Raw genomic sequence first — 14403 nt, forward strand, 5'->3', positions numbered from 1 at the left:
GTCCCACAAACAGCCCACAATTAGCATTAGACCGCTCACCCATGCTATATCAACTATTGGGGAATAGTCTTTCTAGAACAGGAGTGACAGATCTTGCAAGAGAGACTATTTCTCGTCATGCCCCTTGAATTGTTTATATTTAATGCCAAAGAAAAAGAGTTACTTCAAGAAAGTTACATTACCAGAGACCCAGATATGTTTACACAGAAAAGGAAGACAATTATAGCAAATAATTTGTGTGCACCATATCATAAGATCTCGTTTAGTCTTCTCTTTCTCATTCTCCTTAGGCAAAGTACTTTTTTTTTTTAATTGGAAAAGTTGTATTGTGAAAATAAATCAATGAGATTAAAGAATACCTTTGTGATTTCATCCAGAGGGCAGCTTCGAGCATGGCCATAACAAATACACATGCCACCAACAGAGATGTCCTTTATTGAATAGTAGTACTACAAAAAACAAAGTTGAAAAAGGGATGAATAAAAACATTGACATATATTTACATCTTCAACCCTACTCTGGAAAATAAAATACCAGCATTTGACTATTCTGTGACTTGAAAAATGCCAAGAAAATAAAAGTAGCTTTGAATTTTTGCTACTTGAGGAAACCTTCCATTCTGTGAACTTTTTTTCCCCCATGTTTTTCCTTACTGGTACAAAACAGTGACTGACTTTTAACTTTAAATAAGTATGCACAATTCCTCAGCTTCAGGCAAGACCACCAAATGTGACCTCGGCCAAAATTTACTTGTAAAAAAAACCCAAAAATCCTTTTTTCACCCTATAATAAGCCATGAAGCATAACAAATTGCTATATTTAAATTTCAGTCTGGGGAGTAAGAGTATGCTTTCTTAAAACGGGAACTCTGCCCTCCCTAAAACCAGTTTGTGCTCTCACTTCCAGACCAGCTCTTTGCTACTAGCATGGAAGCAGTGCATTATTCTATCAAAATTCTTAACTTAAAAGTTGGTGATACAGCAGAGTACAATCCATTAATATTGCCAGGTGGTGAGCAAAACCAACATACATAAGGAAAGGATTTAATTTTCAAGGCAAGGAGCAAGGAGGAGGCAGGAAATGACCATCTGGGTTCAGTTACAGCTGCAGTATCAACACGGTTGTCCTCTTTGTATCCTGGGAAGTATGTACTACAGGGGAATGAAAAAGAAACACTTTTTGAGGATACTTCTAAGGAAAGAGTTCAAGACTCTCAGACCTAACAACCCTGCAGTCATCTGGTTCAGGAAGAGGAGGTGGCCCTGGGTGGTCAGAAACGCTGACTCCTGGACTGTTATTTCTTTGAAGGATCTTGGAGCTGCATCAAACTAGCCTCTTTGATTTCATACTTAATTTTTTATGTTTTTAAATTTTTTATTATGTTTAGTATTTTAGGGTTTTTTTTAATGTTATGGGCTTGAATTACAAAAAACACTCAAGGACTTATCGTGAACAGTAAGCCCTTAACTACAGAAAAGGAGGTCCAGACTGAGAAAAGTAGGAGGACAAAAGCAGAGCTGTACTTCTCACTGCATTTCCTGCTTCATCTCCTTTGTCTTGTTTTCTTAAAATTCACAGTGTATGGCTCAGCAGCTGTGTGCAGCTTGAAGTTGAAGGAGAGACCAATGCTAATCAAATGCTACAGGCAGAAATAAATAACTAAATAGAATACAGAAATAAAGGTGCTGTTGAACAGTTAGAAAAATTCTGCATCAGCCCTTTTACAAGACTATGTACAAGAAACTAACACAATTGGTATCAACAACTGGATGTATAGACTTCAAAAACAATAAAAACAATCCAGACAGCTGGAAGTGACTGCCTTGGTTGTAGTTGGTTGCACAGTGAGACACGAGGTGAGACATCAGGATTTGGGAACCCTGCCCAATAAAACTGACATCTTGTGAAGACGAAGATGTGTAGATTTCCATGCAAAACTGCACTAAGTAGTACTAGGTAGGGTAGTACTAAGCCCTGGATTGCACAACTGTGTGTTACAAAAGCAATGGGAATGCTTGTGCTCAACACCCTTATTTCCCAGCTGTACGTTTTTATGCTTCTGTGTCGAGCCTTTCTTTTTCGGGTGTATTTCTTGATATTACAATACTATCAACAGACCTAAATGTCAACCAGCCTGCTCCACAGGAACAGCTCACCTGCTCAGGCTGTGCATTAACCATTTCCCTATGGCCAGCAAGGCACAGCTGGAGCAGCTATCCAATACTCTGTGCTTGCAGTCTCCATGCTAGCAATTCCGATGTGGGGCAGACAGAACAAGCAGAACATCCAGATTTTACGCTTTAGAAATGCTGCAGCTGAATGGGCACCTCCATGATCAAGGTAAGAGCGGGGCTGCCTTGAAGGTAGCCACCAAACCCTGACCAAATCCAAGTTCCTTTCTGCCTTCTGTACCTAGCTATCCAGCCAGACCTCACAGAAGCAGTGTCAATGCACAAGGATTGCCTGTATCAGAGAAGCCAAAAATTGCGAGAGTCCTATTGCTGCGCAAGGAGGAGTTGCCTGCAGATGTTCTTCAAGGCAAATAGCTACAAGGGACAGGAAGAGGAAACACTTCTTATTCTTCTGTCCTCATCAGAAAGCCTGCCTTCAGAGAAAAATTTGAAGCCAGTGATCTCCTAACGTATGGATCTCAGGGAAATTAAAAAGATGCTCAAAATGGCAAAATACAAAGCAGAAATATTGCAGAAAATTTAGTCATGATAGGTACTGTTATTAGGTGCTCCAACACTGAATTCCTGTGAAGAAATTCTGTCAAGAAGTCAGCCTCAGTGCTTGGTTCCTCAGTTTCCCCAGTTTCAATATCAAATGTGTAAAGATCAGTTAATACTCTCCAGAATTCTGAGTGTTTTGCATTATTATGAATTCACGGGCTTTAAAATGATTACAACAGCCTTACAAAAAAAAATGAAGAAAACTCTCATCAGACATCAAAATTCACAATGGCAAGGTTTTCAAATAATTATTTTTATGAAACAGAGCACTGGGTCCTGAAATCCTTGATACAACAGAAAAGGTACTGCAGTTGCATCAAGAGCAAGCTCAAGTGACATTTCCATCAGCCAAACCATATTTTTTACTTTGCTGATAAAGCACCACAAACACTGTTCCTAGCATAAACCATTTTCACAAGCAAATAAATCAAAAAGCAAACAAACAAAAAACAATCTCTAAAAAGTATTTTTTTCTAAGTTGTTTCTGACAAGGTTTTGTTGTTAATAACATCAAAGGGAAGGCAAGAATTATTTAATAACCTAACAAAATAATTCTGTTTGTGAAGGATCCAGTACTTCCTCCTCAAATAGATCAGAAAAGGCTCTCCCATCACACCATACAGAATACCATTTATGAACAATGAGCTTACCCTTCTGGTAACAATCGGGTCTAGTTCTTTAGGATCATTATGGCTGAGAGTCATGAGGTCAGCATTAAGGGTTCTAATGCGCTGCAGTCGTAGGCGGATGTATCGTGCAGAAGTAAACTCCAAAAGCTTTTGTGAAGGATCATCAGCACTAGGCCTACCATTGATCAGTGATGTGTGAATCTAGAAAGAGGGACTGGCTTAATCATAAACATAATTGTGATTCATTTGCAACAACAAACATGTTAGTGTGAGAATTAAAAACATAGAACTTAAACTTGTTTTCCAACAGCTGAGGGTGGTGAGATGTTAAACTACGTGGAATTCTTTTTTCTTCCCCACCCTCTACCTGCAGGTAGCATTCCTGCTTCCTGACTCACACAGTTCTGAAACCACCACTGTCAGCTCATCATAGTCTCAAGTTTCCTGAACTTTTGTGGAGATAGCATAAAGAGGAAAACAGTACCACAAGCTAGTCCTTAGTTCCCCCAGTCTTCCTTCCTCTCCCTTATTGAGATGGAACATGTAACTCTGGCCATAAGCACAGTTTTGTCCTTACAGATTTCTCCTCCGCAATTCGTAAAGATCTTATCGCAAAACATAATATGGCACACATGTTCAATCTGGGGTCATTAATCCTACGCCTTGCTGGGACAGGGCTGCCCAATCAGCAAGGAATACTCAGTGATATGAGAGCTCAGTGGGAAGCCACAACACAGCTGACAATTGAAAACAAGCGGCTGCCACCACAAACCAACCCATCTGGCCTCCATCTTTCTCGGACAATCCCAATTGGCCCCACTAAAATGGCTTTTGGTATTGAGCTGCACAACTTATTCTGGCAACAGTCCCTTCTTTCTTTCCAAAGCAACTTAGGAACACATAAGGATTTAGTCTCATATGACCATGCAGTTCCTGCTCTGTTTTATGGAAGAAACTGAAAAATGAGACCCTACAGGCCACAAACAAATGTTAAATAGTTCACCTGGTGTCCACAACATATAAGAGGTCATGCTTTGGGCTTGTCAGCTACATTTTAGAGTGCAAAATATATTCTCACTTATGAAGAGTAATTTTGTCTCACATTCTGCTCTTGAATTTATAGTTTCAACTTCATCCAGTAGTGTCAAATCTTTCTTCTGAAAATATTTCTAAATATTAAAGATTTTTTAATTATTATTAAAAAAAAAAAAAATCTTAATTCTGTAATGGAGTTAGGGGCTTCCTAGACAGTAACTGTGTCATTTCTAAGACATACAAACAGAGACTGGTAATGGAGTTCATACTCCCAACATTATAATTTTGCTGTTTATAGGCTATCACCATTTCTTCTAAATATTCTAATATACTGTGTTCAAAGAATTTCACTTTTCTGATAGCCCATTCAGAAACTAACCATCATCCATTTTCCAGCTGCAGAATAACTGTTATGAAACCCAAAACTTTTCCCAGGTCCAATCCTGCAACTTAACACCACCTTATATAATATTCAGCTCCCATAGAAACACAGAGAATTCTTCTAGTCCATTTCCTACCCCAAAGCAGGATTGACTAGATTTTTGTTAGATGTTTGACCAATCTGTTCCTTAAGACCATTGTTGGTAGTGACTCTACAGTCCTCCAAGGCAATCTATTCCAGCCCTTTCTGACTTAATTGTTAGAAATGCTCCTAATCTCTAAACCACATTTTCCTTGTTGCAGTGTCACTTCTTCCATCGTGTCACAGACATGCAGAACAGATTATTCCTCCTTGTACCCATGTTTTATACAACTTAAGACTGAACATGCCCACCCCATCTCAGTCTGTTCTCTCTAGGCAAACTGGTTGCGATATATTCATTCAGAAGTCATGTTTTCTGCTGGGAATTATAAGACAGAATTGTTGGCCAAATATTCAAATATCACTGCACTGCTTCCACTGAAAAAGAATAATACATATATACTTAACTATAGACGAGCCCAACTTCAGCATGGAGCACCACATCCTACTCTCATTTACCTTTAACTACAGATTTACAATTTGCTGGGCTCAGTGCAATCCTTCGATTTTCACGACAAAGAGAGGAGGACCCAACCACGGCATTGGGAGTTCCAGCATGTTGTGTTTCCTTTTTATCACTTGGACTCCAGAGATTTAAAGATGCAAAAAGGTCTGGTACAACCAACCGGCCTTACCTCCTGTGTGACACATGCCATTGTATTTTACATAGCCTTTCCTGCCTAAATCTCCAATTCTCTGGTAATACATATTCTCTCTACTCATAAATAGCGCCTTCAAGTGATGAAATGTGAAACATTATTCATATTTTAACTCTAAAGTTGTCTACTGGCTCGACCAGTAGAAATTCTGTAATAATATGCTATAATTTCTGTAGAGACAAAAGAGGAATCTTTCCTAGCAGGAAAAGGAAGAAACAGTAGGGATAGACACTAAGACACCAAGGAAGAAAAAGAATGATTCTCCATGTACACTGCTATAGTTGGCTAATATATTGCTTATATATGGCTTATATACACTGATATATTTATATTATATATTTTTGGCTTACTTGTCCTCCATAATTCAAGAACATTTCCAAACAACTGTAGTTTAAGCCCTGGAATTCATCATGAGCCCCAATTTCATTACGTAAATTTCTGGAAGCAGATCTTCAAGCCGTGTAAATCAGGTAAACAACAGAGCTTACAGTAGAGCAGCTATACCTCTTCAAACCTGTGGAAAATCTAGCAGCCAAACTGGCAAAATGTCTGATTTGGCAAATGTTATGTTTTTATGTTACTGCTCTCCAAAAAAAAGCAATATTCTGGATAGTATCGCCCAATTAATTCTGTGTACGTCAGGAAGAATAAAAGAGAAAAAAATGTCATTAAAATGAATCTCTGGCATTCCTGGATTTGGAGTTGTATGGCCTATCAGACATCAGACATACATTACAACAGGCACTGCTCATACAGAGTCAGCCTAAGGACTTTCTGGTTAATTGTGTGGAGAGACAAGTTAAGTTTCTTTGTCTGTTCCACCTGATCTGTGGGTCATATGCTCACATCACTGCAATAAACACTTGATTAAAGTGAATGGGACTTGACGTTACTGAATTTCATTGTTTTTTTTCTTGCTGAAACATAGTTTTAAGTTTATGTGAAGAAGTTTGATACACTTTAGCCCTTAGCTGCATACACTCCAGTCTTTCTTTAACCAAGAAATAAAAACATATTGGCTTCTATTAAGCCAAGAGTTACTAGCATTCTCCACGGGATAGGGCTGCATTTATTGTCATGCTCTTACACTATAGCATTCACAATAGAATAACTGCTGGTTTTAATGTATCATTTCATTATGTGGCTGCCTCTATGTAATAAATTACACAAGTACCATGAATAGAGTTTGTTAAAAGAAAGAACAATCAACAGTGAGGCTGCACAACTCGTAGCTCTTTTAATTATGCTACATCCCTGAAACAATGCCAAGGCTTGTTTAGGAGTTCCAGCTGTGCCAAGCACTTCAACAGTGTTTGCAGCTTTATCTCACACAACCAGGTGTTACTAACACAGGGGTTTTCTTTATTAAATGAAAAACCTGGCAAAACATAGAGCCTCTGTTATAGTCTTTCAGGATAAAGCAACTAATAATTCACAGCTAATAGCTACCATCAAATTATGTGGAGAGAGAGAACAAAGAGTTTAGTAACAGGAATATGTAGAGCCAAAGACATGTTTCATCCCAACATTTAGAAGTTTGCTATACTGGTACATGAGGTAAAGATAGTATCATTAAAGAAGGATAACAGATCATCTGATAGTGCTAAGGGCAATGAACTCTGTAACTGTAATCCAAATGTTTTCAAATTGCTATCAGTCCATGTTCTTACTCACAAACCGCAAGTGCAAAAATAAACATACCTCTCCATGTTCCAGGGGAACTAGTCTGGAATAATAGGAGGTGCAGATCACTTCATCATCTCTCTTGTAAGTTGGTGGCCCAATTCTTGGCGTAATATTATAACGAGTTAAACATTCAGTATCGCTAATTGCATAGTACTGCCATGGTCTGAACTCTGTGCCATCTATGGAGCGTTCCAAAATCCAGTTTCCAGGTCGTGGAGCATTAGCAGCTTTGATGATGACATATGCAACTTGAAAGACCTAAAAAAATGCAAGAAGAAAATTTTAACAATTCATTATGCTGTAAAAGACCACTAGAAGCCAATTGGGTACTAAACTCAAATTTTAAAAGCAGTATATGGTTTGCCTGGGGAGACGGTAAAATTTGGCAGAGACTTTGGCTAAAATTTTTGCACAAACTTTTGACAAAAGCCCAGTCTAATCTTTCACTAACAGTAATATATATCAATTTTTGTCAAAACTCTGAACATTACAACAAAAAATTTGTGACTAAAAAAAGACCAAATGTATTCAGTGCATCATTCTGTGTTAATGTAATAGCTGAAATCTATATCTATACTATACATTTCAGGATTACTTGGGTATAACATTCTTTCTATGGGAAATGTGCTATTTAGCTTTTCTGAACCACTGAGGGCTTCAAAGTAGTGGGTTGGTTTTTTTTCAAAACAGCTGCAGCCCAAACAACTCTTTGTTTCACATTTTAGGTGGGAGTTTAATCCTCTCAGTAATAGCATTTCTGATAAGCTTTTTACACCCTATATTAAAAATCTCTGTGCATTCCATTTTCATTGGGTTGAAGTTACTTAAGCAGAAGACGATTTACAGACATTGCTGAAAACACACACTGACAAATAAGATGAATGTGACAAACATAAGCATGATAACCTTATTTAAGAACAATAGCTCTTTTAAGATGTGCACTCTCTAAGCTATACAGGTATCTTGACTACTTTTTTAACAATCCTGGGTCCAAAGTTGAATCCTCATCCACACAACAGCGCTGTTCAGCACTTCTGTGAGTAGGCAGGGCAGTAATTAAGTTTATATCACGTTTTAAATGACCTTGTCATGGCAGCTAGATAACCTGCACTGGCCCCCAACTAGCTAGAGCATTAGACACTAACACTGTAGTGTTATTGCAAAGCTACTATCTTTTTCCTTACCTAATACCTACTACATCACCTCCCTTAAAAAGGCTGTCTTTGCAAGTTGATAAGTTGATAACTTCTTATAGAACTTTCATGTTTTACATGCACTATAGTATCAGACCACATTTAGATGAAAGAAAAATGCCATATTATTCAACCAGCTCAGAGGTATGTATTCTATGTATTCTCCCTTGAGCAGACTGCCTGGTCGGCTGGCATAATCATCATAATTCCTGTCTGCATGTGCAGTATTAGTACTGTGTTGAGCTCCAATTTGGCCACAATCAGTTCTTTCAGACATTTTAAATTTAATTTTTTTTAGGGCCTTTTTTTTTTTTGCAATACAGATTAAAGCCAGAGCAAGAATAGCACTTGCCACATAAAAGCAGATTTTGATTTTGTCAAATGGGGAAACAAACACACAGAGATAAAGAGTAATTGGATTGTGTATGCAATGCAGGAAACTACGTTTGAAACAAAACATTATTTGCAGAGCTTTGCTTAGGAGGTCTTGCAGACATGAGAAAGAAAAAAATATTGGTGATCCTTATCTTCAAATTCTGACTTATAGATTTAATACCTTAAAAAAAGTCAAACGATCTCAGTTTTGATTAAAATCAGACATAACTTAAAACATGATATTCACTTTGTCCAACTTTCTTTTCAGGCACTCCAGTTTTATCCTTTGAGACATCAAGCACACACAAACAGAAAATTTCCAGTTGTTTCAATAAATATGAAAATTTACACAAACTGAAGATTTTGTCTACTGACTTAAATGACATTTCAGCAATGCAAGCAGAAGTAAACAAAAATAGAAGCCAGCTCACTGTTTAATCACAGACTTACAGTTGTAGAAATAAAATTTCTCTGGGATCTGTGAATCCTCTGTTCTTCAGCACAATCTTAAAATTTAATCAAAGTTAAGTGAATACCAAGAATTATAATCCATCTTCCACGAAGAGAGAAGCCCCTTTTAAATAAAACTTATATCATAAGCTCCAACTGAAAAAAAATGCTAAAATACATGCTTTTAAAGGGAAAAGATCTGAATTCGGGCAGACTCCAAGTCAAGCAGCTGTATTCCCTAAAAATACAAACTGGATTTAATTGATTCAGTTAGCAGCAGTTGAGTTATATACCTGTTTTGCCCTTGGTTATGCACCAGCAGAATCTGGGGTACCATCATTTCAGTACCCCTAACCTGAAGCCACTTGTATGTGACAAGAGTCACTTGTATGGGCATTTTCTCCATCACAGAAGAGAACTGCAGAAAACTATGAAAACTAGGGAAGTTTTATTGACTGAGCTTAGGAACTGCTATGCACCTCCAAATTTCTTTGAAGTCAATCATCTCTCTCAAATGCATAAAAGATGCAAGACTGGAACCCCAATTTTTTTCCAATACCATGGTACAAAATCTTCCTCAAAAACTCTTATGTCTCTTATTTATGTTTCTCTGCTTGTTGTCATCAACTAAACTACTTCCCTACTTATTACACAGTTGGCTGAACAACAAATGATCTACTTTTGATTACATTGAGATTTTTCAAGACCCATTATAGTCTGCAGCTGATGTAGCTAGTTTTAAATCCAGTTCCAACTAGTAACAATGAGCTATCCTTCATCACAAACTAACCGCAGTCACTGCTGCAGAAATAAAAGATATTCACAAGAGTATGCAAGTTATTTATTTTAAATATCAAGTTTCTTCGTGAGGGGGGAGGGAAAAGCCAGTTGAAGATAAAAATTTTCACAGCAACTGTGCACATATTCAATGCACAATTCAATAAATTAAATTTTTTCAAGTCAACATTTTTCCAGAAGAATAGCAGCCATGTTTTGTACTGAAGACATCTAGGGATTAATTTTTTCTGCATGCCTACAGTTCACCAACAGCTGAAATGAAGATATTTGACACTATGAACCCAAAAGAGGCATTCAAAAATCAGTGAATGGTTCTATAAACATTTAAGTATGCACAGTGTAGAAAACAATTGCCTTCTTTTTCCCCAGATCCTCTCAACTCTCTTGCATTTACACACATAGCCCATAGGTACCCAAAACCACTTCAAAGGTAAATTCATGTGACAATGAATATCAGCAACACCTGGAAAATTTGTCAGCCCCTGAAATAATATAGGTTAAATATAGAAATGAAGGGATTTTGTATAAATGCTCCTGCAGTCAAGAAGTCACAAGACAACCTATCAGTAGCAGTTATATTCTCAGGGATCATGTTTGCAAGCAAGGGAATGAAGCTGGAGGAAGGGCTTAAGATATTCCCAGTGTTTGCAGATGAAGAGGTTTTAAGGAATGTCAGCAGGTAGGTGTTTCGCAGGCCTCATATCCCACAGCCTCTGCAACGCAAAATGGATCTGAACCAGGAACTCTGTGTAATGCAAGCTGATTTTCCAACATCCTCAGAGCACTTCTTTACAGATTTTTACTTTTATAAGTTCTTCATCTTGATGTTCATCTTGAATATCACCGAAGGCAGTTTCTTACCATTTTCCACATCCATTCAGTGTCCACCAACCAGCCACGTGGTAAACTTGAGCTGTGTGGCCAGAGCTAATGATTTGTACACTTTAACTTCACTGTATAGCTTTCCCAGAACTCATTTCCTTATTGAGCTACAAGGGTAAAAAGGGCAAGCCAAAGCAAGTTAGCAATTCCCAAGCAGCCATAGATTAAAAGTGTCATTTTACAGGCATTTCAATCTCAACTGTAAAGACCAGCCAAATAAACTTGTACTCAAGAACTTCTTCTTTGTAGCAGCAATAACAATGTAACAAGTCACCTCTGCTTTATTTAGCCTTTCTAATGACCTTGTTATCCTGAATGCAGATCCAGAAACACCAAGTGCATTATTCTTGAAACATACTTATAAATGAACCCTTCTCCCCATTCATCAGGAAATTTTGCATATTTTTTTGCTCAAGACTGTAAACTCAGTCAGCAGTGGCCACGCAGCAGATGCTAGCCAAAAGTCCCCATTTCCATGTCAGTGCTCTACAATGCACACAGATACATGCCCTGGCAAGCACAGTTTTCCTGCTAGTCTTTTTGGATAAAGACTCCCAGTTATACTTTTCAATTTACACGAATGAAGACAATGATAAAGGGAAGATTCTGTCTTTTCATATCTATGAGTATTTGAGCCTCAGGCTCCAAAAGTGAGAAGTTAAAGGGAAAGATGAGTCCCAACGCATTTTTTTTTTTCCTAAATTTCAGAAATATTTAACCTATTAAGAATGGAGGTACCAACTGCTACTTCAAATCTACACCTCAATTCAAATCCAAACTCTAACTGACATTGAAAAAACCCGAAAGAAGGATATGATTTTAGGACCTCAGGATCACTTTCAGTGTCCTATCACGTACATTACTGAAATGACACTGGCATAACATAAACCATATAATGCAGAAGACTGTAAAATAAACAGGCCTGGAGGAATGCAAGGTTCTTGGCAGACTGGTTCCTCCTAGTTTTATAAATTCAGCTAAATCTTTCCTTCAGGATGAGTGCAGAAAGGGAATCTAAAAAACAGCTAAGCCTGCTTTTCAAAATAGCATAAGTCCTGTGGTGAAAATGTTTATTACAACTAACATTGCTCCTCATTTTGAGTGAAACTGCAAACTCCATTCTGTTCAGTGCTGTCAACAACAGAAAAGTCTCTTTTTCTCATATTTCATTTTATGGTCCAAAAAGTCTAAAATTAATCTGTGCAAACTCTCAAAGAGTAGAAGACTACATGAAGGGATATCCTCAGAATCAGCCTATATTGTTCACAGAAATGTCTTTTTAAGGGATAAAGATGGCTTCGGGCTCTTATTAGAGACTGTGAGGCCTAGCATTTTCCTGCAACATTTTGCTCTGAGGAGTCTGCAATGTTAGAAGTGCAAAATCCACTAAATACAGTAGAATTGCTAGTCTCCTGAATTATCTATTCTTTAAGACTTTGATTCATTATGTGCAACCATTGTTTTGGAATAGAAGAAAAATTCATTTTACTCCAGAAGTGTATTGCAAGAATGTACAGACAAGCACCCTGAATCTTGAATTGCTAGTTTTACAAAGCCACAAAAGGCTTTTAATGAAGCTTGCCACGTACAATAAATTAGCATTGGTCCAGTGAAGTCAGCCGAATAATATATATTTTTACATCAGCAAAGAATCCGTCCTTACAGAAATCTCTTCTTGCCAATTGATTTCAAGATAAAAGCTCTGTACAAATCCTATTATATTTACATTATTTTCTACTTTCTTATAGCAGAAACTACATCAGCCTCCGAGTGGTAATCCAGTACTCATGAAATATTCATGAGCTATTACTTAATCAGAATTGGAGATGTTTTCTCAACTTGATACTTTGCATCTTCCAAGAACAACTGGTCTTGCTTTACGAGTCAAGAACTTTGTGAAACTTGTGCCTTTCTGCTATGCCTAGTACAAAGTACCCGTAAATACCTTTAAAAGTCTGAAGCATGGTAATAAAACTGAGGAAAATAATCTTCATTTAATGGTGTGAGAGAGAAATACTTTACAGCTGGCCCAAGCACACTGCTGACATTTATAATAGTCAGCATTTATTTTAATTCATTATAATTTCACAAAGTAGCTGTCCAGAGGAGTCAAACTGAGGCAAAAATTCTGTTTTTATCTAAAACTGGTGCTGCACATTTTGTTTCTGTAGAATTGCCAGTGTAGGAAGCGCAAGGTCATAAATCAAATCTTGGTATCCTGTACATCAATCCTACACCTCATTGCTAAACTACTTTTTCCCCAGCTCTGGATCTCTGCCATACATTTAATGGAAAGGATGGGAAAAAAGGGGGAAAAAAAAAGGAAAGAGTATTGTACATCTAGGTCCTGAGAAGACTGAAAGGCACACCAGAGTACATGTACCTAGTTCTTATGATCCATGTGAGCTAAAGAATCATGACATACCCACTGGCTGCCCTTACAAAATGCTTAGCATTAGTTATAAATAGCACAGAGACTGCAAAGGAGAAAGATAAAAACAGCAATTTTGATACTTATTTTATTAGCCAGCCCTCTTTTCTTAATGAGATTCCATCAAACTGCTCTTCAGTCCAGCTGTTTTAGACTAAATAAACTAAGTGCAAGGTAGAATATTAGCTGAAATAATATCCTCTGCTCCCTTCAGCTTTGAGCCAAGAGATGAATACAGCCAAGTACAGGACACAGGACACAGACTGTGGCCAGAACTTCACCTAGGGCAAATTGTAGTGGAGCCAGTTTTCATCAGCTAAGGGAATCTTCCCCATATCTGCCAGCCAAGGCTATGTTCCAGCACCCACCAACCCCACTACTGGGTTATACCTGTAAACTATACATTGGTAACAATCCCAAGAAACAATCCATTCCTCCTACTGCTAGAATTTCTGGTAATTACTCAAAAAACACAAATAATGACCAGATGGTCATTCTTCACATCACAAAAGGGTGTGAATATATTCTATATTCTGGCAAGGAAAGTTAAAGGACATATTTACTTTAATACACTACTTAACAGATTTAATGCACAAAGCTTGAAACATAAAGAAGTACCAATGCTAAAGATATACTGCAACACATACAGTTACAGGTACTGACTTTCAGGAATACTTTCAAAGGTCCTAGAAGAGTATTTTAATGCTTTCTCAAGCAAATTTATGAAGTGAACAGTTACTAAAATCACTAAGGTCCTTCATACGCTTTTCTTTTGTTACTCTTTACTTGTGCTGACTCGCTTAAAGTAAGCACACCAAGTCAGCTCTAATAACTCATTGACTTCAAGCAATCTCTATTAACCAAATCCTTTCTCACAGAGCAGTAATTTACATTCAGTTTGCATAGCCCCAGATGCCTTCTCTCTCTCAAACTCTCTAAGGAAAACACAGAAGAAAGGCCCCTTGGGGGAAACTTTTCAAATCGAATTAGTGAAACTGAGCGTGGGTCAG

General features: G+C 37.6%; 1 protein-coding gene across 1 annotated transcript in view; it reads right to left on the bottom strand.

The window, feature by feature from the left end:
• The window catches only part of LAMA1 (laminin subunit alpha 1), a gene marked incomplete at both ends in the record, with an annotated part of 106597 nt that overhangs the window by 66087 nt on the left and 26107 nt on the right, over window positions 1-14403 (bottom strand). Inside the window, 3 exons of the mRNA XM_082329035.1 lie at window positions 360-449; window positions 3383-3562; window positions 7280-7522. Coding sequence (XP_082185161.1) covers window positions 360-449; window positions 3383-3562; window positions 7280-7522 — 513 coding nt within the window. The remainder of the gene's footprint in view (window positions 1-359; window positions 450-3382; window positions 3563-7279; window positions 7523-14403) is intronic.

Source organism: Platalea leucorodia (assembly GCF_965183815.1).
Source record: "Platalea leucorodia genome assembly, chromosome: 1".
Taxonomy (NCBI): Eukaryota; Metazoa; Chordata; class Aves; order Pelecaniformes; family Threskiornithidae; genus Platalea; species Platalea leucorodia.